This window comes from Chanos chanos, chromosome 14 (assembly GCF_902362185.1).
Source record: "Chanos chanos chromosome 14, fChaCha1.1, whole genome shotgun sequence".
NCBI classification, from domain to species: domain Eukaryota; kingdom Metazoa; phylum Chordata; class Actinopteri; order Gonorynchiformes; family Chanidae; genus Chanos; species Chanos chanos.
In genome coordinates, this window is record NC_044508.1 from 21,834,298 (window position 1) to 21,859,912 (window position 25,615).

Genomic DNA, 25,615 nt, shown 5'->3' on the forward strand with positions numbered 1-25,615 from the left:
CTGCGGTCTACCAATCTGCCTACTGCGGTCTACCAATCTGTCTACTGCAGTCTACCAATCTGTCTACTGCGGTCTACCAATCTACCTACTGCAGTCTACCAATCTACCTACTGCGGTCTACCAGTCTGCCTACTGCAGTCTACCAGTCTGCCTACTGCAGTCTACCAATCTACCTACTGCAGTCTACCAGTCTGCCTACTGCAGTCTACCAGTCTGCCTACTGCGGTCTACCAGTCTGCCTACTGCATTCTACCAGTCTGCCTACTGCAGTCTACCAATCTGCCTACTGCAGTCTACCAGTCTGTCTACTGCAGTCTACCAGTCTGTCTACTGCAGTCTACCAATCTGTCCACTGCAGTCTACCAATCTGTCTACTGCGGTCTACCAATCTGTCTACTGCGATCTACCAATCTGCCTACTGCAGTCTACCAATCTGTCCACTGCAGTCTACCAATCTACCTACTGCAGTCTACCAATCTACCTACTGCGGTCTACCAGTCTGCCTACTGCAGTCTACCAGTCTGCCTACTGCAGTCTACCAATCTACCTACTGCAGTCTACCAGTCTGCCTACTGCAGTCTACCAGTCTGCCTACTGCGGTCTACCAGTCTGCCTACTGCAGTCTACCAGTCTGCCTACTGCAGTCTACCAATCTGCCTACTGCAGTCTACCAGTCTGTCTACTGCAGTCTACCAGTCTGTCTACTGCAGTCTACCAATCTGTCCACTGCAGTCTACCAATCTGTCTACTGCGGTCTACCAATCTGTCTACTGCGATCTACCAATCTGCCTACTGCAGTCTACCAATCTGTCCACTGCAGTCTACCAGTCTGCCTACTGCAGTCTACCAGTCTGTCTACTGCAGTCTACCAGTCTGTCCACTGCAGTCTACCAGTCTGCCTACTGCAGTCTACCAGTCTGCCTACTGCAGTCTACCAATCTGTCCACTGCAGTCTACCAGTCTGCCTACTGCAGTCTACCAGTCTGTCTACTGCAGTCTACCAGTCTGTCTACTGCAGTCTACCAATCTGTCCACTGCAGTCTACCAGTCTGCCTACTGCAGTCTACCAGTCTGCCTACTGCAGTCTACCAATCTGTCCACTGCAGTCTACCAGTCTGTCTACTGCAGTCTACCAGTCTGTCTACTGCAGTCTACCAATCTGTCCACTGCAGTCTACCAGTCTGTCTACTGCAGTCTACCAGTCTGTCTAATGCAGTCTACCAGTCTGTCTACTGCGGTCTACCAATCTGTCTACTGCGATCTACCAATCTGCCTACTGCAGTCTACCAATCTGTCTACTGCAGTCTACCAGTCTGCCTACTGCAGTCTACCAATCTGTCCATTGCAGTCTACCAATCTGTCCACTGCAGTCTACCAGTCTGTCCACTGCAGTCTACCAGTCTGCCTACTGCAGTCTACCAGTCTGTCCACTGCAGTCTACCAATCTGTCTACTAAAGTCTACCAGTCTGTCTACTAAAGTCTACCAGTCTGTCCACTGCAGTCTACCAGTCTGTCTACTGCAGTCTACCAGTCTGCCTACTGCAGTCTACCAAATGGAACTTTGTAATGCTATTGGTAAATTGGGAGAAATTTTTTTTTTTCCTCTCTCTGGCATTTTCTCCCTCTTCAATCTCCTCGCTTCACTGTGAATCTTATGCTGTAGATGTTTGTTGACATTATATTAGTATTATTAATGCCAGATTGAATGGTTTGTGTATGAATTATGATAAATGAATTTTAAATCTCAACAGGGGTGATAATGGCTGTCTGTTCCAAAGCTGTGCAGCCTATCAGAGAGAGGAGGTCTCTCTCACACTGTTTGTAGTGCACATTGGAAGAGTGTTGATTTATTTGTAGAAAATGACTGACAACACCACAATAAAACTGAGGGTCTGTTCAGTAAACTCATTAGGGAAACAAAATGCTATCATTCCATGGATTCTGCATTATTGGGACTTGTGTGTGTGTTCAGTAAAACTTACTCCAGACTGTGGCTGTGCACCACCAGCGGTGTCAGCTTCTCACGACAGTAATTGGCTGGAAGTTAGAATAGTACTATTCATGTCTAAATGTCCACTTAATTTGTAGAACTTCATTAAAGTATTTTATAACAAGTCTACCATGAAAAAATCAGGTTTTAGTTGTTTAGAAAACCACAGACATTAGGTCTGTTTCATACTCATAGACCATAGCAGTTGGAGGGGTGAGACAGCGCTCTTGAGTGGTTTATTTTTACAGTGCCATAAATTGACACTGATTGGTTGTCTGGCTTGTCTGTACATTGACTTTTTCAGGATGATCTATTATGTACAGTGTGTGTCTGATGGACCTAGCAGAATACTCACTGATACTCTTTTGATGTGCACAGTGTGGATGGCGCTCATTCTGTCCGTTCTCATTTAATATGTGTTTGTTACAGGATGGAAAGAGGATGTTTGGTACCTATTTCCGTGTTGGATTTTATGGCTCTAAATTCGGGGATCTGGATGAACAGGAGTTTGTGTACAAAGAGCCAGCTATCACCAAACTGGCAGAAATCTCACATCGACTGGAGGTAGTCTGAACAAGACTCTTCAATCATGCATCTGTAGAAACTGAAAAGCATGTTCTTGTATTCCATAATGATTTAAGATGAAGCATGTAATCTGTGAGTGTGTGTCTGTGTGTGTGTGTCTTACTCCTGCTGTCTCTCCCTCTCAATCACTCCGTACACTCACCCAGGGTTTCTATGGGGAGCGGTTTGGAGAGGACCAAGTAGAGGTTATTAAGGACTCAAACCCTGTGGATAAATGCAAACTCGACCCAAACAAGGTTAGTGTACCTGTGTTTTTTTTCCCCCAATCCTTTTGATACGTGTTCTTTCACAACACACCAGGATATGTTTGCTGAACAGACTCAAGGCTAACTAAAAGCAGGCACCTTTAAAACACACACTGTATAAAAGGAGCATGAGAGCATGTCCTTGCTTGAAGATGAGTAAAACTCAGGAGCAATGAACTGTTGATGAATTGGATTAGATCCAGGACTAGATTCACATCAAGTATGACTTTAATCAGACATTACTATATGTGTAAATTAGAAATACTCAGTCCATCTAGTAGCGACACGGTTGAAGAGAAGCGAGAGTAATGTTTCTGTCTGCCTCCTGTCTGCCCAAGGCTTTTATACAGATCACCTATGTGGAGCCATATTTCGACACTTATGAGATGAAAGACCGCATCACCTACTTCGATAAGAACTACAATCTGCGGCGTTTCGTTTACTGCACGCCTTTTACGTTGGATGGACGGGCTCACGGAGACCTGCACGAACAATACAAACGCAAAACCATTCTCACCACCTCTAATGCCTTCCCCTACATCAAAACACGCATCAACATCGTCCACAAAGAGGAGGTAAAGCAGCCAGTCAGCTGTCCTCTCCTGTAGTTTTACAGTGTGTGTTTGGTATTTCTGACTTGTGTGTTGGAGCAGAGTTTGGACAGAAGAAATTCTCTTCAACTAGTCCATTTTTCATAGTGCAGAGCAATGCATCCATTACTGTGTATTATTATTATATCATATTAGCCTCCCATAAGCCAGTGTTTGTTTGTTTTTGGTTTGTTTGTTTAAGGTGGGGGTTTTTGTTGTTGTTTGTCGGGTATTGTCCAGCGGGCTTAGCGGTGAAGCTGCTCAAACTTCATTGTATCTAAGGAGTTTTACAATAGGGCACATGCATATAGCATTAACCATAAAATCTTAAGCCAGATATTTTTCTAATCAAATTTGTAGAAATGTAAAGACATTTGATGTGAGACTGTCAACCCAGACTATCCTGTCCAGGCAGACCACAGCTGGAGAGTCAGTTCTATGAATTTTCAAGTCAGAATTGTCACTGCACTCCCTAACAAAGCACCAGAGATTATTGAGATTGGCCACTAGATGGCAGTACATCAGCTCATCATGTGATAAACTTGGATGTGTTCTCAAGACGCAGACATGTTTCCAGAGCAGCATTTTCTATTATTTGCATATTCTATCTTATGTACCTTTTTCACATGCAGTGTTTGCATTGCAAGTCTGTTACTGTTATGGCTATCAGCAGCTAACTCTTGGTCCTACTGATATATAAGTTTCACGTAATTGTCGAGTAGTCTTGGCTGTTTTTAGCCAACATTGACAATGTTTGTGAGGATGTGTAATTGATAGTGTTTGTGAGGACATATAATAGCTATTTGACATAATCTCTGAATGTGCCAGGCTCACAGAAATGGGACATAGATGATCCGCTTCTCTGGTGTCTCTCTTTCCCCTGCACTCTGTTGTGGTGTGGAGTCTATTTTCCTCACATAGATTTATCCACTCAGCCCCACAGGAGTGAAGCTACAGACACAGTGATGGATTCCAGTGGGCATGGCCCAATCCACAGGTCGCAGGTGGTCACTGCATTAAGCTGAATATAGGGATGTACTGACATGTTTGCTAACATGTTAGCCTAAGTTTCTGCCTTGTACTGTGTGGCTTCCACACACACACACACACACACACAAAGATTATTGGTGAAGCTACCAAACAAAGAACGAGGCACAAAAACTCAGTGAACGGATTAGTTCCTAAAAACTTTGTCAGTCTCTGACCATGGAGGAATCACGTCGGCATTTGACCTCTGCAGATTCCCTTCAAAGACCCATTGGCTTTTGCTTCAGCTTTCTATGCTAAAGTGCCAATGTGCTACCAGTCAGCCAGCTTCCCCCCAAAAACTACTGCTCTCAGCTGCTTTCGTAAGACATGTCTGGGCTAAGTGCTTTCTCCCCATACTGTGTGTTCTGTGTAGATAATCTCCATGCCCATTGAGGTGGCAATTGAGGACATGCAAAAGAAAACCCAAGAACTGGCCTTCGCCACGCACCAGGACCCTGCCGATGCCAAGATGTTACAGATGGTGCTTCAAGGCTCAGTGGGCACCACAGTCAACCAGGTAACCAGACACCCTGTGCCCAGAGTCAGATACACGATGTGCTTCATAGCATTGACTATAGTTTCTGAATCTATGTTGGGAACATGTCCTTCTCGTTGGTTGTAAGTCAGATAAATCAGATGATTTTTGCCTGGACTGTCAACCGGGGCTGAGTTCAGATCAGAGTGACATGAGAACTGTTTTACTGAGTATTTATGGAAAACGTGTCCCACAGGGACCCCTGGAGGTTGCCCAAGTGTTCCTGTCAGAGATCCCAAATGACCCCAAACTCTACAGACACCACAACAAACTACGGCTTTGTTTTAAGGACTTCACCAAGAGGTAAAAGAACACACCCAGGCCCACAGTTAGCCCATAGCTTTGGACATCAGTAGATTGTCAAGGCCAATAGATCAACTCAAGCACTGTAGCTGAATATAGACTGCACATGGCAGAACATATAATTAGTGAATCATTTAACATCAATAATGTTCATTTCCAGTCAGTTTTCTCTCAGTGCAGTTCATTACCTGGGAAAGTAGCTATAAAATCCTTCTCATATGAAGTTTTGAGTATGAATATGGACTGCATGGACTTTTAGCACACATGATGCTCAGCCTAAAGCTAAACTCTGTGGACTCTTTCATTTTTTGCCATAGGTGCGAAGATGCCTTACGGAAAAATAAGAGTCTTATTGGTCCAGATCAGAAGGAGTACCAGCGGGAGCTGGAAAGGAACTATCACAGACTGAAGGAGGCGCTACAACCCCTGATAAACAGGAAGATCCCTCAACTCTACAAACCTGTGCTACAGGTCAACTCCCACAGGTCAGAGGTTATCATTACTGTCCCACCGTGTAGGGCAGGGCTGCGACAGACCAGAGCAATGCTGAGAGGGCCATTTAACTAATCACTGTACAGTAAAACTAATTCATAAAGTTACAATCTGGCTCCTTAACTAGACTGTGTTACTGTTGTTAAGTAAGTATGGGGCTACTTGTATTGAACACTGTTAGCATAGTTAATTAGGTATGGGGTTAAATGTGCTCTGAGACACACCATTTCCTTAAGCTTGTTCTTCATTGGCCTTAAAAGGGTTTGACAACTATCACAGATCTGAGTGAGCATTCGGATGAGGCCAGCTTAGGGAGAGGCAGAGTGACAGAGAAGGCAAGAATCCCAAACTAAGATTCAGTAGATTCCAGTTAATGATTTGTTTTGATGTACATAGTGATGTTATTTTATCAGCCTCTAACGAGTAAACTTTTGACTTGTCTGACAAGCAGCAAAAGGATGGCCTGAGAAAGGTAACAGACGTTTCCAGGTAGAGTCTCTCCTGACACAGTGACTGATCTGATTCTGGTACTGAAACATTTGTTTTTTCGCTTACTTTCCAGAGATTCTTTCAGTAGAATAAGTCTTCGTAAACTTGACTTATGAAGATGAGGAAGACATGGGGGGGAGAGGAAGATGTGGTTTGTTTGTAAATATCAGCCTGGGAGAGGTACTCTTCCTGCTGAAGTTTGGTACGTCATTCCAATTTCATAAGCGTTTACAAAAAAGGCCTGTTACTCTGTTCCTGCTATTCATGGAGGATCTTACAGTGGATAATGTGTCAAATCTGTATTCAGTTCCTGCCTGCACTTTTCTTATTATTAGCGTCCCAATGCATTTTATGAAACGTGTACAAGAAAGTTTACTATTTAATCCAAAAGCAAAAAAACAAGCAAAAATGTACCACTGTTTATCACAATGGTTTAAGTTTTTTAGGTTAAAACATTTGTTAAATATAAGCGACAAGTTTCAAACATCTTCGAAGTTTTATGTAGCCTTTGTTTACTTTGTTTGCATATTTTACAAAATAAATATTTTAATGTCAACACCATTTGATGTTATTTGTGCTTGGCTCCAGAGGCAGGGACTGAATTAGAGAACCAATCACTTAAGGATAAACTGACATTTAATACAAGAGAATACAAAAAATGGTGAGAAAGTACAAAGATATTGACAAGATTCAAAAAAGAAAAGGAAAGCTCTTTCCTTTTATAGCAGAAGAGGGGTCATTTCCATCCCTCCGGCCTTTTCTCAAAACAAAAATCAAAAAAGAAAACCTAACTCATCATTTCATTTGAGATGCTGTAAAGGAGAAAACCCTGTCATAGCTTTAGCTCTGAAATCAAGCAAAACATTACATCCTAAGGAACCTCTAGCTGTGTTTAAGTGCAAACCAAGCCCACAGCTACACCCCAGCTTTATAACTCAAATCCTCACTGGTTCAGGATGAAATGTCCAAATCAAACTGGTGCCCACTTGATATGTACTGTAATAGAGATCAGCTTTCTTTTGTACAGTCAACAGTGAAGGCTGTTCTTGAACTTATTTTGTCAAAACATGTATGAGAACGAATATGTTCTTCACCTAAAAAAGGAAAGGGTTTGTGCTTCAGCTGACAGTGCAGAAACTGTCCTAAGTGTAAAAAACAGTGTGACTGACAGCTTCCCATTACCAACAGGGACTCCTCCGCCCAGAGGCCACACTAATGACATCCTTGTCACATCCTCTCACATGAGCTGTATACTGTTGGTCTGGACAGTTTCAGTTCAGTTACAACACGTGACTTGTCACCAACCACTGCTTTAGTTACAATAGTTGGTTACCTGGCGCACAGCAGGACTTCTCTGAATTGTAATCACCTATTTCCACAGATACAAACTAATGACTAAATTACAAAGCCTGGTTATCAAACCCCTTTACAAAACTAGGGTCACATACAGAGAAGACACCATTTTTAGTGGCAGGAAGAGTTTTCATCATAAGAGAGGGATGCTGTAGAACTACTTTTAGTGAGAGAGTTTCTTATAAAACAGGAGGTAAGGTGTAGAGGTTGAAGAGGTATGAGGAGAACAGGACCTGAGGAAATCTTCCTCCTGCACAAGCTTCACCTCTGAGTCATCAAACAGCAGCCACTTTCCCTCATAGTCTAGAACCTTCTGCCAGGCCGTATCTAAGGTCTCCTGGCTCCTCTCCCTCACAGCCTCTGTCCCCTCCATCACTCCTCCGTCCTGCAGGGCGGCACTGCTGAGCCAGGGGGTGCTTGCAGTACTTTTCTCCAGGCTGTTCTGCTGATCTGTTCCCAGTTGGTAACTGGGTAGGTTTCTCTGACCCCCTAACAGCCCGACTCCCTCTGAGGGTCTTTTGGCACCTGCTTTACTGGCAGCACTGGACACATTCGCCCCCCCCGTTCTGCATCACCCTCCTCCTCAAACTGAAGGACACCTCTCCATCGTCATAGTCTGGGAATACCTCCTCTTTCATCTTCACGCCCTCCTCTGTGTTCTCCTCAGGCGACAAAGGCCAGACTGTGGGGCGTTGGAGGTCAGTCATGCGGATGTAGGTGGTGTAATGTCCACTGCTGATGCTGACTCCACTGTGCATGACCACAGCAAAAAGCATGTAGTGAAGACCGCCTCCGTCAGCGCGGCACGGTTGGGCACACCACTCCTTCAGGGACAGTCTGAGTGGTGTCTGCAGAGGGGTGCTGACCTTCGACAGGCCTGCATATGGCTCAGTCCTGAAAAAGAAAAACCCATGAAAACAAAGAGTGTAAGGAGAAAGAGATTTATAATCTTATTTTTCTAACAGCAGGTGATTACAGGACTCACATGAAGCTCTTTCTGAAGGCCACTCCACAGTTTCATGTTCAGTGTCAACCTGCGCATTCGTACTGAACCTCCTCTCTCTGTTTACATCCACATGGATTAATGACCTACCTGTTTGTATATTTCTCACACACATGGGCACTTAAATAGTCACTCAGCTTATTATAATCAATCTAAATAATCAGCTTGTTTATATTTGGGCAGCCTGTGGCCTGACGGTCAGAGGAAGCAGGGTTGTGACCGAAAGGTCACTGGGCAGGAAAGCATCCACAGGTAAGGCACTTCACTTCCAACTGCGCCCGGGGCGTAGGTGTGCTGCCCACTGCACCTGCGCCTGCGCCTAGTGGTTGTGTGTGCTCACTACTGGTGTGTATGGATGGTTTACATGCAGAGGTCAGATTCACTGCTCACTGTTCACAGTGTGTGTGTGCAATCACAGAGATTTAATCTTAATCTTTTAAACTTTAAAGAACAATAATGAGAAGACAGTACCCTGAATACATTCCAAAAAAAGAAAACACACCCCTGTATTCATTATTGTCTGTGGGCTGACTATGCATGAGAGCCAGGGGACATACTCAGAGTTGCTGGCAGAGAAGCACTTGAGATGGATGGTGATGACTTCAGGCACAGTGTCAAACTGCAGGCTCCTCTCGGCCTCTGTGTAGTGGCAGCATGTCTCACAGAAGTACTTCTCTTGGCCCACTATCCGCTCCACTGACGCAAACTGGGAGATAGCCCACCTCAGGGTCTTCAGCTCCGCCTTTGGCTCTGGAGAAACTGGACAGAGGATGAGATGCAAAAAACAAAGTCTGAAATTATATGACTTGTTTCACAACATTTATAACATCATAACATTTCTAGTTGTTTGTGTGTGAAATAAACCTGAGTGCTGAATTTTAGTCTGTCAGGTGTTGGGTTTTAGTACTGAGGGTTTTGTACTGTTTTTAGTCTGTCAGGTCTTGGGTTTTAGTACTGAGGGTTTTGTACTGTTTTTAGTCTGTCAGGTCTTGGGTGTTAGAAAAGACAAACAGATGTGTTGTAATTAGTGAAGGCTGCTCTGTTCTCTGATGGCCCTGCACCGACCGACACACATCCTAATCATGTACGCACTCACCCTCAGAGCCCAAGTCAGTGCTGCTCCTCTCATCCTCCTGAACAGGTACACTGATGTCCTGAAAGTCTTCCCTCCTCTCCGTATAACACTCACACTCCAGACATCGTGTCCGCAGGACCAGCTGGCCCCGGAACAGCTGCTTCAGCTCATCCAAACTCTGCTGCCCTGTGAGCACAAACACTGCCAACACTCAGGGTTTACTCACACAACTCTAACCAGGCTCATTAGATTTCCAACCACATGTCTACAGATGTGTTCATTCGAACTTTATTCACTAAAGCTCAAATCCAGGGGGGAATGAAGTCAGTTTACCAGCTAATTGAGGTCAGAATCAGGTTTGTTCAGGAGGTTCTGGAAAGCAAAACAACATTATCAAATGTGAACGAGCCTTAGCTCCTACAGGTAATCTTTTGTATATTACTGAAGTCCCCATCCCATTATTGCTAGAGACTCAGATGACAGTACAGAAATGGGACAGATGTGTTTCAGTTTGATGTAAACTGATGAAATTTCTTGTTAGGGTACTCTGTGTCTGTGAGTATTCACCCCACATCTGGATTACATGATGAACCTGGTGACAAAGTAGGTAGGGGTGTACCAGTGACAAATAAAGTAGGTAGGGGTGGACCAGTGACAAATAAAGTAGGTAGGGGTGGACCAGTGACAAATAAAGTAGGTAGGGGTGGACCAGTGACAAATAAAGCAGGTAGGGGTGTATCAGTGACAAATAAAGCAGGTAGGGGTGCACCAGTGACAAATAAAGTAGGTAGGGGTGGACCAGTGACAAATAAAGTAGGTAGGGGTGGACCAGTGACAAATAAAGCAGGTAAGGGTGCACCAGTGACAAATAAAGTAGGTAGGGGTGGACCAGTGACAAATAAAGTAGGTAGGGGTGGACCAGTGACAAATAAAGTAGGTAGGGGTGTATCAGTGACAAATAAAGCAGGTAGGGGTGGACCAGTGACAAATAAAGCAGGTAAGGGTGCACCAGTGACAAATAAAGTAGGTAGGGGTGGACCAGTGACAAATAAAGTAGGTAGGGGTGGACCAGTGACAAATAAAGTAGGTAGGGGTGGACCAGTGACAAATAAAGTAGGTAGGGGTGTACCACTGAAGTACTTCTTATGCTCTCAACAGTGCGTGCACAGTCCGGGAAAATCCAACAGAATTTGATGTGTTCAATGGTGAACAACTATAATGGACCTTTCCTTGCTTTCACAGCTGTTACACACACAAACACACACAAAGTAAACTAGGATTTAGGATTAAACTAACCAAACCTGGTGCAGCTCAGTGCATGTGAGCAGTACGTATAGTGTGTGTGTGAGGGTCTTTCACATGCTGGAGCTTACACCACCTCTAAAGAAGGGCCAGCCCTGCTCTGTTTGGTCACAAGGAGTTTGTGTGACTTGCTTCTTACACAGCTTGGGTTATTGAGAGGGGTGTGTGATGGGATTTAGGATGAGAATTTATTAGGGTTGGGGGGATGTTTACAATGAGTGTCAGATGTTGGGTGAGACCTAGGGCTGGGCGGTACTGGCCTAAAATTTATATCACGGTGTAATCTGAAATACAGACAGTATCAGTATTTATCATGGTATATTCATTTTTTCTTAGACATTTCTATATAATTGCTTCTGAAGGGGTAAAGCACTGGTATGGTAACTGCATGGCAGCCATTACTGTCCCCTTAACTGTCCTCTTTTTGTTCTCCCCTCCAAGTAAGGTTTCAGTTACCGCATTCACGCTCTACTTCACGATCAGTACGTGGTTTTTTTTATGTTGACCCAAAATCCAAGCAACTTTAAGAGAGCATTCCTTACTATGTTGTTGGACACTGAAAGAATGTGTTAGGATTCTGGTGGATCAATCATATTAGGCCCTGAGATCGTTTCATTTCTGTGCCCTGAGTGGGTATGTTTGCCCAAAAGCTTTGTGCATTGTCTCGTAGTGGCGTTTCACATTGCCGCTTTTAATAATCACCTTGGTCTCAGAACATATGGGACATACTAGGCTTGCGCGGTATTTATTTTTTCATACTGTCATTTTTTCATAAGATCACCCTTCATTTATTTCAACACCACTCCACATCCTTGTTGTCGCAGAACACACAAAATAATCACCCCCTTAGGGTGTATGGGAAATGTAGTTAACCAGTCTACTAACAGTGGTGTGAATGTAAACACAGAAAATCATGGGCGAGATCGCCGTGACTTATATTAAATATCAGTCCTGTGTGCAAGGGGTCACCACAAATAAGTTCCCTGTTGTAATAAATTCATTTCATTTTATATTTTTATAAAAATAGCATACAGTACACAAAGCTTCACCTGGATTGGTTGGCTCACCTTTATCATCAGGACGAAATCCAAAACACTCCCAAACAGGGGCAGAAACATTTTCCTTTTTTACTAGCCCTATGTTATCTCCACCACACGCAGTCGCCATCTTTGGTACCAGTAGACTGACCTCTGGTGGCGCCTGCTGTGCACTACAATACCTCACCTCGATACAGCGTCTCCGTATCAGGATATAGAAAAAGAGAAGCATCTGTATTTTTGACTGTATGAAACTCATACCTGGTATACCAGGGTATACCATAATACCTTAATACCGCCCAACCCTAAGACATACTAGTTTTGAACTGCCCGTGGAAAGAATGAACATGTAAGAGTCTGTCCGTTCTTGATTAAAAGCTCTGTTTTCGCTTTCTTTCTGTGTTTAGAGTGCGCCATGTTAAATGACTTTTCTCTGACTCACTTATATCTCCGACTACTGCCTCACCCCTCCTCTGTGTGTCTGTATCTCATTCAGCGTTGCCAGACTGGACATGTTAAAGTATCATATCAGAGGCTTAAAATGATATTTTGAGAAAAAATTATCTGACACGAGTCATAAACAAGAGAACAAATAGCCGTAAATGTGCAATTTCAGAAAACGCGTATTTACTGAGATGAACGTGAACTTTGACACCACCTACAAACCTCGCCACATTCTTAAAGAAACATTTTTTTTTAATGCTGACCTGATATGATGCGTGGAAGGGGGTAGTCTTTCAGGACTGAAATAAAAATGTCCCAACACTGAAAACAAAAGCATAGCTGTTCGACGAACTAAAGTCTAGCCACTACGTGCAGCCACGTTCATCATCACAACAAACATGACTGGCTAGAAAGACGTCACTTGAGAAGACATGCGTAAACACAGACGTAGGATCCATATTTTACTATCCCAGTCATGTCGGGGAGTGAATTAAAATGAGCCTGATTACAACTGCTAATATTAAGTGTCACAAAATGAAATTCTCGTAGAGCATGGGACTGTTGGCATTATTGATTGTATATCGTACAGAGGGCAAAATAATGTACAAATACGCCAATTATCGTACATCTGGCAACGCTGATCTCACTCACTAGCCGTTTCTCAATATGCGTTCTTCTCTGTACTTGCGTTCTCATGGACTTATGAAACGTCATCAGTCATGGCTGATCCAATTCAAAGTTCACATCTGGTCAAGTACAGATCAAATACCTGGATGTGTTGTTGATTCGTGGGTTTTACCAAGGATAATAATAATAATAATAATAATAATAATATTTATTTAGAGCCCAATATCACTATTTATAGTCTCAAAGGGCTTTACATGTCTATAACAAAGTCAAATCAAAATTATATCATGCATAAATTCGAGAAAATAGATAAGTCTGTAGTCTTGTTTTAAAGGTATTGAGAGAGTTTGCTTCTCTAAGTTCTTTAGGTAAACCATTCCAAAGGAAGGGAGAGCGGTAGGAAAAGGCTTGGTTGCCAGCGGACTTCTTTTTAACTCTTGGAATGACTAATAATCCAGAATCTTGAGAGCGCAGGGTGCGAGGTGGGTTATAGGGTGTAATTAAGCCAGACAGGTAGGAAGGCGCAAGCCCATGTAAAATTTTATATGTTAATACGAGGACCTTAAAATCTGCCCTTGCATGAATTGGGAGCCAATGAAGGGAAGCCAGGACAGGGCTAATGTGATCAAACTTCTTTGTTCGGGTCAGAATTCTAGCAGCAGCATTCTGGACCAGATGAAGACCATTGGTACTACAGGCAAGCAGGCCAGAGTAAAGAACATTGCAGTAATCGAGGCGAGACGTGACGAATGCGTCAACAATGGTTTCTACATCAGCCATACTTAGAAAGGGCCTAATTTTAGCAATGTTACGGAGGTGATAAAAGGCAGTTTTGGTTGTGGTCTTGATATGAGTGACTAGCGAGAGACTAGAGTCAAAAATCACACCAAGGTTTTTAGCTATAGAGTTTTAAGAGATGATGCAGTTGTCAAAATTTAGAGTTAGATCACTAAAAAGATGCTTATGCGTAGGGGGACCAATGACCAGCATTTCAGTCTTGCCTGTGTTAAGCATCAGGAAATTTGAAGACATCCAACCCTTAATAGCACAAAGACATGCCTCAAGGTTAGCCAATTCAGAGCGGTCATTATGCTGGATAGGTAAGAAAATCTGAGTATCATCAGCATAACAATGGAAGTTAATGTTGTAACTACGAATAATGTAACCCAAAGGGAGCATGTAAATAGAGAATAGAAGAGGGCCAAGGACTGATCCCTGAGGAACACCATAGTTAAGCTTGTGGTATTCAGAGGTCACATTATTATAGTGGACACACTGCTTTCTCTCAGAGAGATTTAAACCAAGAGAGCGCCAGGCCACGAATGCCAATTTGGTTTTCCAAGCGCTTTAACAATATAGTGTGATCGACCGTGTCAAATGCTGCACTCAGATCAAGCAGAATAAGAACAGAGGTAGCACCAGCATCCATGGCTAATAAAAGATCATTAATTACCCTAGTAAGGGCGGTTTCAGTAGAGTGACAACACCTGAAGCCTGACTGAAATATTTCAAACAGACTGTTAGAGGACATATGGGCTATCAGCTGAGCAGCTACAATTTTTTCAAGTATTTTAGAAAGAAACGGGAGATTAGAGATCGGCCTATAATTATTTAAGGCTTCAGGGTCAAGATTTGGTTTTTTAAGTAAAGGCCTGATCACGGCTGTTTTAAAAGAGGAGGTTACAATACCAGATTTAAGTGACATATTTAGAGTGTTTAGGATTGTTGGGCCAAGAACCGAGAAAAGCTCCATATAAAGTTTAGCAGGTAGGGGATCAAGGAGGCAAGAGGCTGGTTTAGCAGAGTGCACCAATTTGGACAGTGCGTCTAGAGATGCATCAAAAAGTGACTTGTGTGGACTTGGGTAGTTAGACACAGCTCCTGACTCGAGTCACAATGCTTATCGGAATGTACAGATTTGATTGGCTGAGCAGCATCACAAGAGATGTTTTACAACGCATGCAATTGGTCTGTGAGTTTCCTCAGCCGCTAAATCAGTGACGTAAAGGCTAGAAAAGCTGCGCTGGTCAAAACAGAAACACTCAAAATTCAATCATTCTAAATAATCTATCAGTTATAGGTCCAGGACGGGATAGGATGGCATCTGCGTCAGGACCCGGACCATGGTCCGCCTATTAATGACCTCGTGTTTAGTACATTGCTGGTGTAGTTACGTCATTGTCACTTTACATCTGTGAGGGCTCTACTGGTCAGCACTCTCACTTTCACTCATTATCTAAGCCGCTTATCCTAATTAGGGTCGCGGGGGTGCTGGAGCCTATCCCAGCGCTCATAGGGCGACAGGCAGGGAAACACCCTGGACAAGTCACCATTCAATCGCAGGGCAGACACACAGACAAACACACTCAGACACACACATTCATACCTAGGGGCAAGAACATGCAAACTCCACACAGAAAGGACCCCAGCCAGTCAGCCGGCATCGGATCCGGGACCTTCTTGCTGTGGGGTGACAGCGCTACCCGCCGCGCCACCGTGCCGCCCCCTGGTCAGCACTGTATAGTCAAAATCCAAAATCCATACCATAGGGCAAATTCATATCCGTGTACTTTCTGTACCGTTTATAGTGTCCAGCCCTAGTGAGACCCGACTGGGGGGGGGGGGGTCTGAAAATTAACATGGTGTAAAAGTAGATGTTTTGTGAAACATGTCCTTAGCACAGAACCGTTTCTTGCACCACCCTGGACAAATGAAGGTTATTAATCATGACTGAAAATGTGTGTCCTGCTAGTGTCATCATTTTCAATTAGATCAATCTCACTGTTAATCTTTTTCTCAGATGTGCCAGTTTATATTTTCCCAGCTCTTTGTCTGTTTAAAAGAAGCACTGCTGCAGGTGACCACACTAAGCAAAACCAGGAGGGTTCAAAAGGCCAGTGTTCAGAAATAAACTGAATTTCATACAGCTCTCTTGATATGAGAGCTATGTACGTATAGGCTGATAAAGGACTGGATCTGTGTGGTTGAATAAATAAGCTATGGGAATTCCCAACCACTGAAGACGGAAATTATTTTTTGGTCTCTATATGCATAAGCATTTTTGTGGGTGTGTCTGTAAGGGGGAATAATTCGTATACACATGTAGTGCAGATAGATATAGTGATACAGTGAGTATATGCAGGTTAGTTAAAGAGGAGATGGAGATTCTAATTAGTTTAGCAGTCTATAGTTACCTTTTGGCTTTGCTGTCTTTTGGTGCTCATGAGATCCCAGTGTTGTCACATTCCTGTCAAAGTCAGTGTTATCCTGCTCCTGTGTTTCTTTCACACTGCTTTCTTTTCCAGAGGCCTCTCTGCCCTCTCCTCTCCCCCCAGTGCGAGTGCTGATTCTCCCCACGCTGCGAAACTTTGAGAAGATGCTAGGCTGCTTCCGCAAGGGGTTTAACCAGCTCAGTTTTGCAGTTTTCTTTCTCTGTGCTCCCTCTTTCAGAGCACATTCATTTTTCTCCACTGCCAAACAGCTCCCAACATTCTCATTTTCCGCTTTCTCCGCCTTTTCCTCGCCCCCCTCCCCTGTCCATTTGCTGCCAGTGCCGACCACAGTGAGGTCACTGGAAGACTTTCTCTTGGAGCGTGTGAAATGCTGGGATTCTTCCTTGGAGTCACATTTGTTGGACTTAGTTTGGGATTTGGACTTCTTTTGGATGTTCCCAGCTTCTGTGTCACTCTTTCTCTTTCCACTGAGCTGTTCATCCACCTCTGCCTCTTCCTCCCTCTGGGTCTCAGTCTGTCCCGTGGATCCATTTTTGGGAGCAGCACCGGAACCACACTCCATCCTCTTCTCACCTGTGTCGTCATGGTTACCCCTCTGCTTTTTCTGAATGATGTTGCAGACCTCTTGGATGTATGTGAGGATGCACTGTAGCACCTCCTGTGCGTCATGCTGCAGGTGACCCTCATACATCGGGTTCAGCTGCCTGCAGAGGGATCGGACAGACAGCAGTCATGAAGCAGCACAGAGATTTATCTGCACTTTTTCCTGTTCTAACAATGATAATCAATACAAAGTCTGGATCCCCAAAATACAAATTCACTCTTCATAGATACCTGCTTTGTCACAAGAGGGCGGAATATGACTGTAAATTCTTCTAAGATCCCAAATACTTGCATTACACATGAGTAAAATGATGACACACACACACACACACTCACACAGCGTCTGTACCTGAGAGTGTTCAGTAGTCTGCACGGAGGTGTGGCCAGCTCTCTATTGGTGTATTTCTCTGGATTAAGCAGGAAACTGGCCTGTGAATGCTCCACTGAGGTGAACAGACTGTGAAAACTACCCAGCAGCTCCATACGTGCAGATGCTGATTCCTCTGCAGACAGCTCAGACTAGAGGGAAGAGAGAGGATTGATTATCAAATATATTACTGATAAACCTTTGTGTGGGCTCATGAAAGTGGTCAAGCAGAACAAAGTAGTCTACAGTGGTGATTACAATTCGGTTTATTGGACAGAGATCACACCTGCTTGCGTCAAAATATCCAATTCACAGATTCACCATCATTTCAGTTTTCAATATCTTTCAACCGTGGTTTTTTCCCCAATTAGTTTTGCCTTAATTTCTCAAGGATTCCCACTATAACTATGACTGCCCAGCTGCCAGTAACCTGATTGGTCTATCATAAGTGTAGTAATTGGTTGTCAATGAGGCCTACTGTTGTGGTCATAATCGGTTATCAGATCTCGTGATACCACCTATGCCACACCTGAATGCCACAGGACAGGCAGACACCTCTGATGGGCAGGAGTGTGTCCCTTTACATCTCTTTGACACATTAATAATTCCAGCAGGTTTACGCATAATGTTAAAAAGTGTGTACTGTTTCAGAATGGTTCCAGGAACAAGACAGCAATGTCACTTTACTGTAGCTGTCTGCCCAGTCCACCAGACCACAGTCAAAGCATTCACTTTCATGAGTGGGAGGACAGAGAATAGATGACAGTCACAGAATGAATGTACCACTGTCAAATCTGCAACAACTGCATCACGTCAGCATGGACCAACATCCCCTAGAACACGTCTGCTGTTAAATCCATGCTCAAAGAATTTGGGCTGTTTTGGCTGACTGTGTGTCTAATATGGTACTAGACAGGTGTGTCTTATACACCAGACACTGACTGTGGCTTTTTTCAACAACAGACTGATTGTATGCCATTTCCAAAAACGTCTGGGTAGACTCCAAAAGAACCAGACCTCTTCGTTTTCCGTCTCGCTGTTTCTGTGTGCGTCTGCTGTTTTGGATAACTGGTATAGAGTCTGGATGGCATCTTTAAACCCAGGGCAGTAATACAGAACCTGAAATTAAAAACAAAACACCATGTCATCATAAATGAACAGACAGAAAACAAATTGTTATATCTGTTAAAACATATTTCACAAAACTCTCCGTGTGTGAATTATCTGACTCAGTGATACTTAAATTGGACAAACCTGAAGAATGCTGTTCAGGTAGCATGTGTTTCCCAAATTACTGAATCCCACAAAGGGAGCCAGACTATCTCTTCTCAGGCAGGCCAGGGGGGTGGGGAGACAGGCACCGGGTACCATCTGATCACAACTGACAACAGAAAAACTTTCCATGTCTTTCCACATATTATGGATATTCTATGTGCAGTAATTCTATTGCTTTTTTTTATTAGACCAGATTCAGCAAACTCCAGTTAGAACTGGGACAAATTCCTGAGGAAGTCCGGCCCAGTCTAGAACATTCTCAATATCAGCCTGCTCATGATGTCAGTAATTTTAGTGTTTGTGTCTGAGCCGTCTGTGGGGCATGTAAGACACTGTTGACTTACAGCACCAAAGCCATGACATGCTTAACATGTTTGACCACACCAGCATTAACAGTGTAAAACTGAAACGAGATTTAGGAAAAATGCTTTTGAGAGTGCTGCATTTATACATATCTTTGAGATTTACAGGCTCAGTGGCAAGTTTCTAACACCCAACTGCTGCATGCTTACAACGACCAAGTGTGTGTTGTGGTGGATCAGTTAATGTGTGTGAGCTTAAACAGGCTTATAATCGTGGAGTGACATACTTCAGCTTTAAAATCTTTCGGAATTTCTGTTAGAAGTTCGTCCATTATGCAACAATAGTTCAGCGTTTAATTTAAAATAACAAAAGCTGGCTACTGTGTGGTCTGGAAATACGACCTAAGTTTCGTATGTAAAACTGAAGATCACTGCGATAGAAAAAAAAATCTTTACATATCTCTGTACATCTTTCACACCAACCAGCCCTCCTGGTATCAATGAAAACGTGTGATACAGTATTGTTGATAAGAGCACGGTTCACCTTGCGGGTTCTTCGGTTACTGTCGAAACGGACTCTTCCTCATGATTCTCTGAGAAGTCTAAGGCTCGGGTAGTCTCCTTTTTGTGGAAAATCCTTAGGGATAGACGGCCTTTCTTAACTGGACTGCCAAGAGCGACCCCAGTTCCGTCTCCTTGTAGACCGGTCATTTTCCACCGTCGACAACTTAACAAAATCTACACGTGCAACTCACTGTGCAAGAAGTAGTGAAGGGACAAATGTTAAGAATTACACAAAAACCAAACTTTCATCAGTTCCATAAAAATACTTCACAAGTATGAAGGCGTCGCTTCAAAACAGTTTATGAAGCTTTCACGCGAATTAAGTTTTTCCTTAATTACAGACAAGCTGCTTTTATCTATCAAAAGCCACCATTAGCAATCTAGCATACTTGCTTCGCCCACAACAGGTCTGAGGGACATAAGACGACGATATTAAATAACAAATAGACGCTTATTCATCCCAGGGTTACTTACAGAACAAATTTTAGGCGGTATCAAATCCTGGCTTTAGCAGTATTGTAGTGCATGAAAAATGTATAACCTCGCAATTATATTTTAGGTGTTTTATTCAAGAATAGATAACCATTCTGCATTTCATATAACTGTAGTTTGGCATACACAACATAGCTAGTTAGCTCGCACGCCGATGTAGCGTGTAAGCTGTCTAGACCGTGTATCAACAGTGGATGGTTCCGTTCAAAAACTCGCCGGTTTAATTGTAAAACTAGGTTATTAGCTCAGCATTATGTAAGAAAGATACACCAGCGTTAAATCGACACCGTCCACGTACTAACCCGGAAAATGTTAGCAGATATTAATTACATTTTCGTGTTCTCGTCCCGTTCAACTGTTCCGTTATTTCACACATAAACAATTTGGCAATTTGAGTTGAATGTGGAACTTGGCGCTTTTTCCAAAGTTGGCTTCCTAGGAGGCTGCCTGCCAGATTTAAATTTCATTTACTTTACAGAACTAAATACATACAAAATTATTTGCGCAAAATAACATATATTTAAGTTCGTATCAAAATTGAGTTGCATAGCTTACATTACCATACATAATTCTCTGATGTAATTTTACAGGCAAACGTTGGAGCAAGCTATAGGTCCATGTGACTAATGTAGCCCATCCTAGTGCCTGAACCACAACAGAATAAAAAGATTGCTAGGGGCTTATTTGTGGCGTCTGACGTTGCAAAGTAAGATCAGAGATTCTTGAACTCAGCTAGTGGCTCAAATCCATACGTTCATATACGAGCCTCAACGTTGTCACTACAGATTTTAGGAATAAAATGAGTCAGCTCGTACATTCCAGTCTAGTGTGCACATAAAATCTGGTAAAACGCAATAGTGAAAACTACGGTGGCCGATTCACTTTACAAAAGGCGTTCAATTCTTATGCATGATTGCGAGCAGCTGAAAACTGCTATCGATGTCCAAAGTCTTACGGTTAGCGAAGTGTGTATGAGAGGAACTAGTAGACTACATGAAATGATATCAGCTAGCACTCGACGTTCTCCTATTCTGGTTACCATTAACAGTAATATATCAAGACTACTCGGAAACTGTCAAACAAATGTGATGCGAAAGCGATTCTAAGATGTATCCACGAGGCATTACCTCATGAATCTAACAAGGTTTTCTTTTTCTTTTCTTTTTTTAAGCGATCATTCAGCCATAACCCCCATTGGGTGGCGTCTCATCAGAAGGTACAGATAGGATACATTATATGAAGTAGTTGGAATTATAACAGGGTGATTTAATTCGTGGTTTTCCTGATTTCTGAATAATTAAAAATAGGCTACATAAATAATGTAGGCGTTCCATACAGTTGGTGGAAAGAAATCAGAGGGGGATATTGGAACTCTCTGATAGCAGTTCTGTGGGGAGCTGTCCCTATGTGACAACTTCAGAAGCCATCTGGATGGTTACTTTTTATCACTTTAAATAAGGCACCTTAGCATAAGGCTTAAAGACTCTTAGTTTTTGTAGTTCCCTAGATATTCACCTGTCACAAAGTCTTTTTTCTTTTTAGATGTAAGGGAAGAAAACAGTAATTAAAAATAAACATGGTAGCATATACATTTAATCATTAGAGAGGCATGGCTCTACACACACAAGTAGGTTTCTATTTACTTTAAATTTTTATATGCTGTTGTATTAGAAAGTAAATTAATTCTCCTTTTTTTTTCTTCTTTTGTCCATTTCTGACCATGATTAGTTAGTAGTGGAGGTTTGCCTGTTTGGAGAAGTTCTACAGCAGGTTTGCCCTGGAGTATCTGACCATATAACAAATTAAAAAGTGAGCCAGCTTCATAACATGAATAACTCTTAACTGAACCCAAAGTTAGGCGGGTAATTAGTGAATTCTGCTTTGTCATACAGCAAAAGACAACTGCTCTCTGCTCGGTACCAGAATGTACTTCCAATGAAAAGACAACCATTCTCTGCCCAGAATGATAATATATGCTGTGCCATGTCAGCTGTCTCACTTCATCTGCACAGAAATACATGCTGGCAGCTTAAACACTAACAACTTCAGCAGATTTGGTGCAACAAGATTTGTAAGTTAAATTTACTCAAAATTTAATCTATTAATGTCTTTGGCTGTCTGTTCTAGATGTATAGACAGGTTATCAGCTGTACAGAATGTTTAATAATTTTCAGATTGCTGTAAATGAACTTTGTTAATGTCTTTGTGAGGATAATAATGGTTGAGAAACAAAATGTTCATTGAAGGTCACACTTATTTCACCACTCTGTAGACTAGAGTGTCTTTTTTAGGTACTGCAGTTTGAGCCTTTGGAAAATGTATTTCTTATTGTGTCATTTAAACAGTGTATAAACAGTGTGTAAACAGTTTGTAAATTATTTTTGCAGTTCCCTTAATTTCACATAAGTAAATTATCAAAGTTGTTATTGAAGTTTTCTGTTTAATCCACACATTATCACAATGCATGAAAGCTGTACAAAAATGGAAACTGTATTTCAACTATAAAATGACAAAATCCAGGGGAGTGAGTACCCTTTTCTATTCTGTTCAGTCCATCACTCTGTTTGTTGGTAGAGGTTAAGAAAGTGAGGGTGTACTTACAGGGCTGACAAATGGGGAAAACTCATGGTGTTGGATTGTTCATGAGAGTAACACACACCCAGTCAGACGTGCACTTTAAGAAATGATACCAATGACCTGATGTTCCTTGACCCCCCACCACTAAACCCCCCACCACTTAAGCAGTTTTTCCTTCTCGGCAAGTGCGTCTGCTGGAATTGTCTCCAAACTAACAATCCCAGAAACACAAGACCAGTCCTGACTTCACTGGACATATGAGATTTGAACTTTGTTTTCCAAGCCCAACAATTCAGTTTCATTATTAACATTTTAAACAATGCTTATGCATTGCCATATCTTTTGCTGTTATTGCTTTTTTAATTTCCTCAGAGGCCTGTTATGAAAAATATTTGTTGCTATTAGTAATTTGCATGTTACTAAATTGAAAACAGATATTTACATTTCCAGTGGATGAATGAGCCATCTGGAGAATCTCCCTAAAACCACAAACAGATCTGTGTGTCAGTTTAAGATAAATCCCCCTGATTTGTGTCTCTCATCAGCAGGCAGGATTTCACTTAATCCCTATGGCACATCTAGGGCTAGTGGGGAAGCACTGTTGGCTGCAGTGTGTGTGTATGTGTGCCTGTAAGAGAGGGAGATCTGACCCTGAAGCTGTTACTATTGGTGAATGGTGAAGAAAGGGGTGTGTCCAGGCTCCAGTGTAGCGCTAGCGTTAGTGCAGCTCCCTGCCATCCCCCTACCACTCTCTTCAATAACAACTGTATTGCAGCGCCAGATGCTGTCTGCGCATTTGTATGTGTGAGAGAGAGGAGGAGGAGAGCAGGAACAGAGGAGCGCCTTTGCTGTTAGTAATATCTTGAATTCCCTGAAATTCTTATTCTTCTGTGGAGGAGATTAATAGAGAAAGGAAAAAGATGACTCTCATGGCATAGAGGTAAGACACATCAGATTGAACACTCCTCTAAACCCCACATCTCCTGTTTTCACACTTTTCATTTTCTGTTAGCCTGTTCCAGTCTCCTGTAGCCTTTTTATTCTGGTGGTTTTTTTCCTATCATTTTCTGCTCTGAATGGACTGAAAGCTTTCCTTTTAGGTTTTTCATTCATATTTTTTCTCTTTGCATTCTGACCTGGAAAAGGTCTGTTTACTCTTATAATCTGCCATGCTGTCTCCGCTCACACACACGCACTCATATTCTCATTGGAACTGCAATGTTACCTCACTCACCTCACCCCATTCTCTCTCTCTCTCTCTCTCTCTCTCTCTCTCTCTCTCTCTCATTTATTGGGTGCTTCCTCTATCTCTCCATGTTTCATTTTATTTCATTCTTGCCTATTTCATCTTTCTCTTTGTTTCCCTGTGGTACTGTCTAATGTCCCACTGTCTAATGTCCTACTGTCTAATGTCCCACTGTTTACCTGACAGTAAACGCTGCGTTTGTTCATGCTATGGCTCACTGCTAATTATGTCAGACCGTGCTCTCTCTCTTTCTCTCTCTCTCCTCTCTCTCTCTCTCTCTCTCTTTCTCCCCGCCCCCTCCCCAAGTGATCTGCACTGCTGCACACTCCTTTTTTCCTCCTGATTCAAAAACATGCAGTGTTGCTGATCAGCTGCTCTGGAGTGTTACAGGAAACCAGTGTATACATCGTGTTCATGCTGGTTGCTTTCCCAGCTGCAGTGCCTCTGGACAGAGCCATGCATTTCCTGTGGAGCTGTGCTCTAGCAGTTCAGGGGCTTTACTGTTAAAATAACCCAATCAGTGCCTCTTTGCCTCCTACACATTTTACATGAAATTTTTTTTGCTGGATCTGGAATGTTATTAAGCATCAGCTTACATTCCAATGCAATGCAGTGGCAGGCTCTTCTCTGCAAAAGAGAGGAGTGTGGAGAACAGGAAGGAAAGGAGAGAGGAGGAGAGAAAAGGAGAGGAGAGAAAAGGAGAGGACTGTAAATAAGAAGGAAGTAAAGGGGGAGTAATTGTCTGGTGTGACAGACAGAATTCTGAATCTTCATTCCTGTCCAAATCTCTGTGTTATTCTGATGTGGGTGCTGTTGGTCGATAATCTTGAGTCAAAACATTCTGCTCCAGTGTCTTATCTCTATTCAAATGTTTACTGGCAGCATTAGATAATACTGTGGTATTCCACAGACTCATACACTCAAATCTGGAGAAAAAAATAAATATATATAGTGCACTAAACATGTAGCAAGCACTGTTAATGTGGTCAAACTGAAACAAAATGCGTAGAATTAGCCTCGTATTAACATGACTAGTATTATGTATAAAAAGTGACTGTTTGCCTCCCTAAGTTTTTTAGCATGGAATTGAAAAGCTATAGGATTTGAATGGAAGAGACATATCTGATTTCTGTTCTGACAGTCGTATACTGTAGTTTGAGAGATGAATATCATTTTATAAACAATCTCATGTTTACGGGCACAATGTGTTTCCACCAGCCCCTGTTGGTGATTCCTTAGTGTCTGCTCCAGATAGATAGTTTTATGTTTGTGGCATGTATTCAGTGTCCTTTCCCCTGTTGGTGATTCCTTAGTGTCTGCTCCAGATAGATAGTTTTATGTTTGTGGCATGTATTCAGTGTCCTTTCCCCTGTTGGTGATTCCTTAGTGTCTGTTCCAGATAGATAGTTTTATGTTTGTGGCATGTATTCAGTGTCCTTTCCACCTGGTGAACTGTTAACACACAACACTTCAAATGTGATACTGTGGTAACCTATTTGAATCAAATGAAGCCATTATATTTTTCAGTGTTTGGGGCCATTTTACATGGCTGTAGTGACTCTTTTCCTGTCTGTCTGATGCAAACATCTGCAGTCTGAGTTTTGTACTCTTGTACACTTCCCTTCCCTCAGGCTGAAATAGCAGCACATCTGGTAGAGAACTGAAAAGTTTCTTCCAGAGCACTCTAACAGTGCTTCCAAACATTTTTCGAGAAGGCCACTAAAAGATTAGATTTGAGATTTGAGTCGCACTCTTATTTATTTAAACCTGAAGTATTGGAAATTACAGAAGACTGTGAACAGTGACCAACCTGAACTCTGTAAACTTGGCAGCGTGCATTTGGGGAGGGGGCGGAG

The 25,615-nt window shown here is 42.6% G+C and overlaps 2 protein-coding genes across 5 annotated transcripts in view; one reads left to right on the forward strand and one right to left on the reverse strand.

Moving 5' to 3' along the window:
• Window positions 1-6,723, forward strand: part of dock7 (dedicator of cytokinesis 7) — a 75,280-nt gene extending 68,557 nt beyond the window's left edge. For 2 of the 4 annotated variants that reach the window (XM_030791687.1, XM_030791689.1), the window contains 7 exons: window positions 2,430-2,555; window positions 2,723-2,812; window positions 3,160-3,396; window positions 4,814-4,957; window positions 5,172-5,278; window positions 5,596-5,763; window positions 6,333-6,723. In XM_030791687.1, the coding sequence (XP_030647547.1) occupies window positions 2,430-2,555; window positions 2,723-2,812; window positions 3,160-3,396; window positions 4,814-4,957; window positions 5,172-5,278; window positions 5,596-5,763; window positions 6,333-6,375 (915 nt within the window). In that variant the 3' untranslated portion in view covers window positions 6,376-6,723. Of the gene's footprint in view, window positions 1-2,420; window positions 2,556-2,722; window positions 2,813-3,159; window positions 3,397-4,813; window positions 4,958-5,171; window positions 5,279-5,595; window positions 5,764-6,332 lie in introns of all 4 variants that reach the window. The other 2 variants (XM_030791686.1, XM_030791688.1) reach the window with 1 other exon arrangement.
• A 1,052-nt stretch (window positions 6,724-7,775) lies between these two features.
• usp1 (ubiquitin specific peptidase 1) lies at window positions 7,776-20,578 on the reverse strand. Its single transcript, XM_030791146.1, is given in 10 exon segments — window positions 7,776-8,168; window positions 8,170-8,506; window positions 9,173-9,374; window positions 9,712-9,876; window positions 16,295-17,037; window positions 17,286-17,455; window positions 18,321-18,422; window positions 18,558-18,684; window positions 19,425-19,634; window positions 20,497-20,578. Coding segments are annotated over 9 exon segments (2,406 nt in total). The 5' UTR covers window positions 19,592-19,634; window positions 20,497-20,578.
• Between the last annotated feature and the right edge of the window lie 5,037 nt (window positions 20,579-25,615).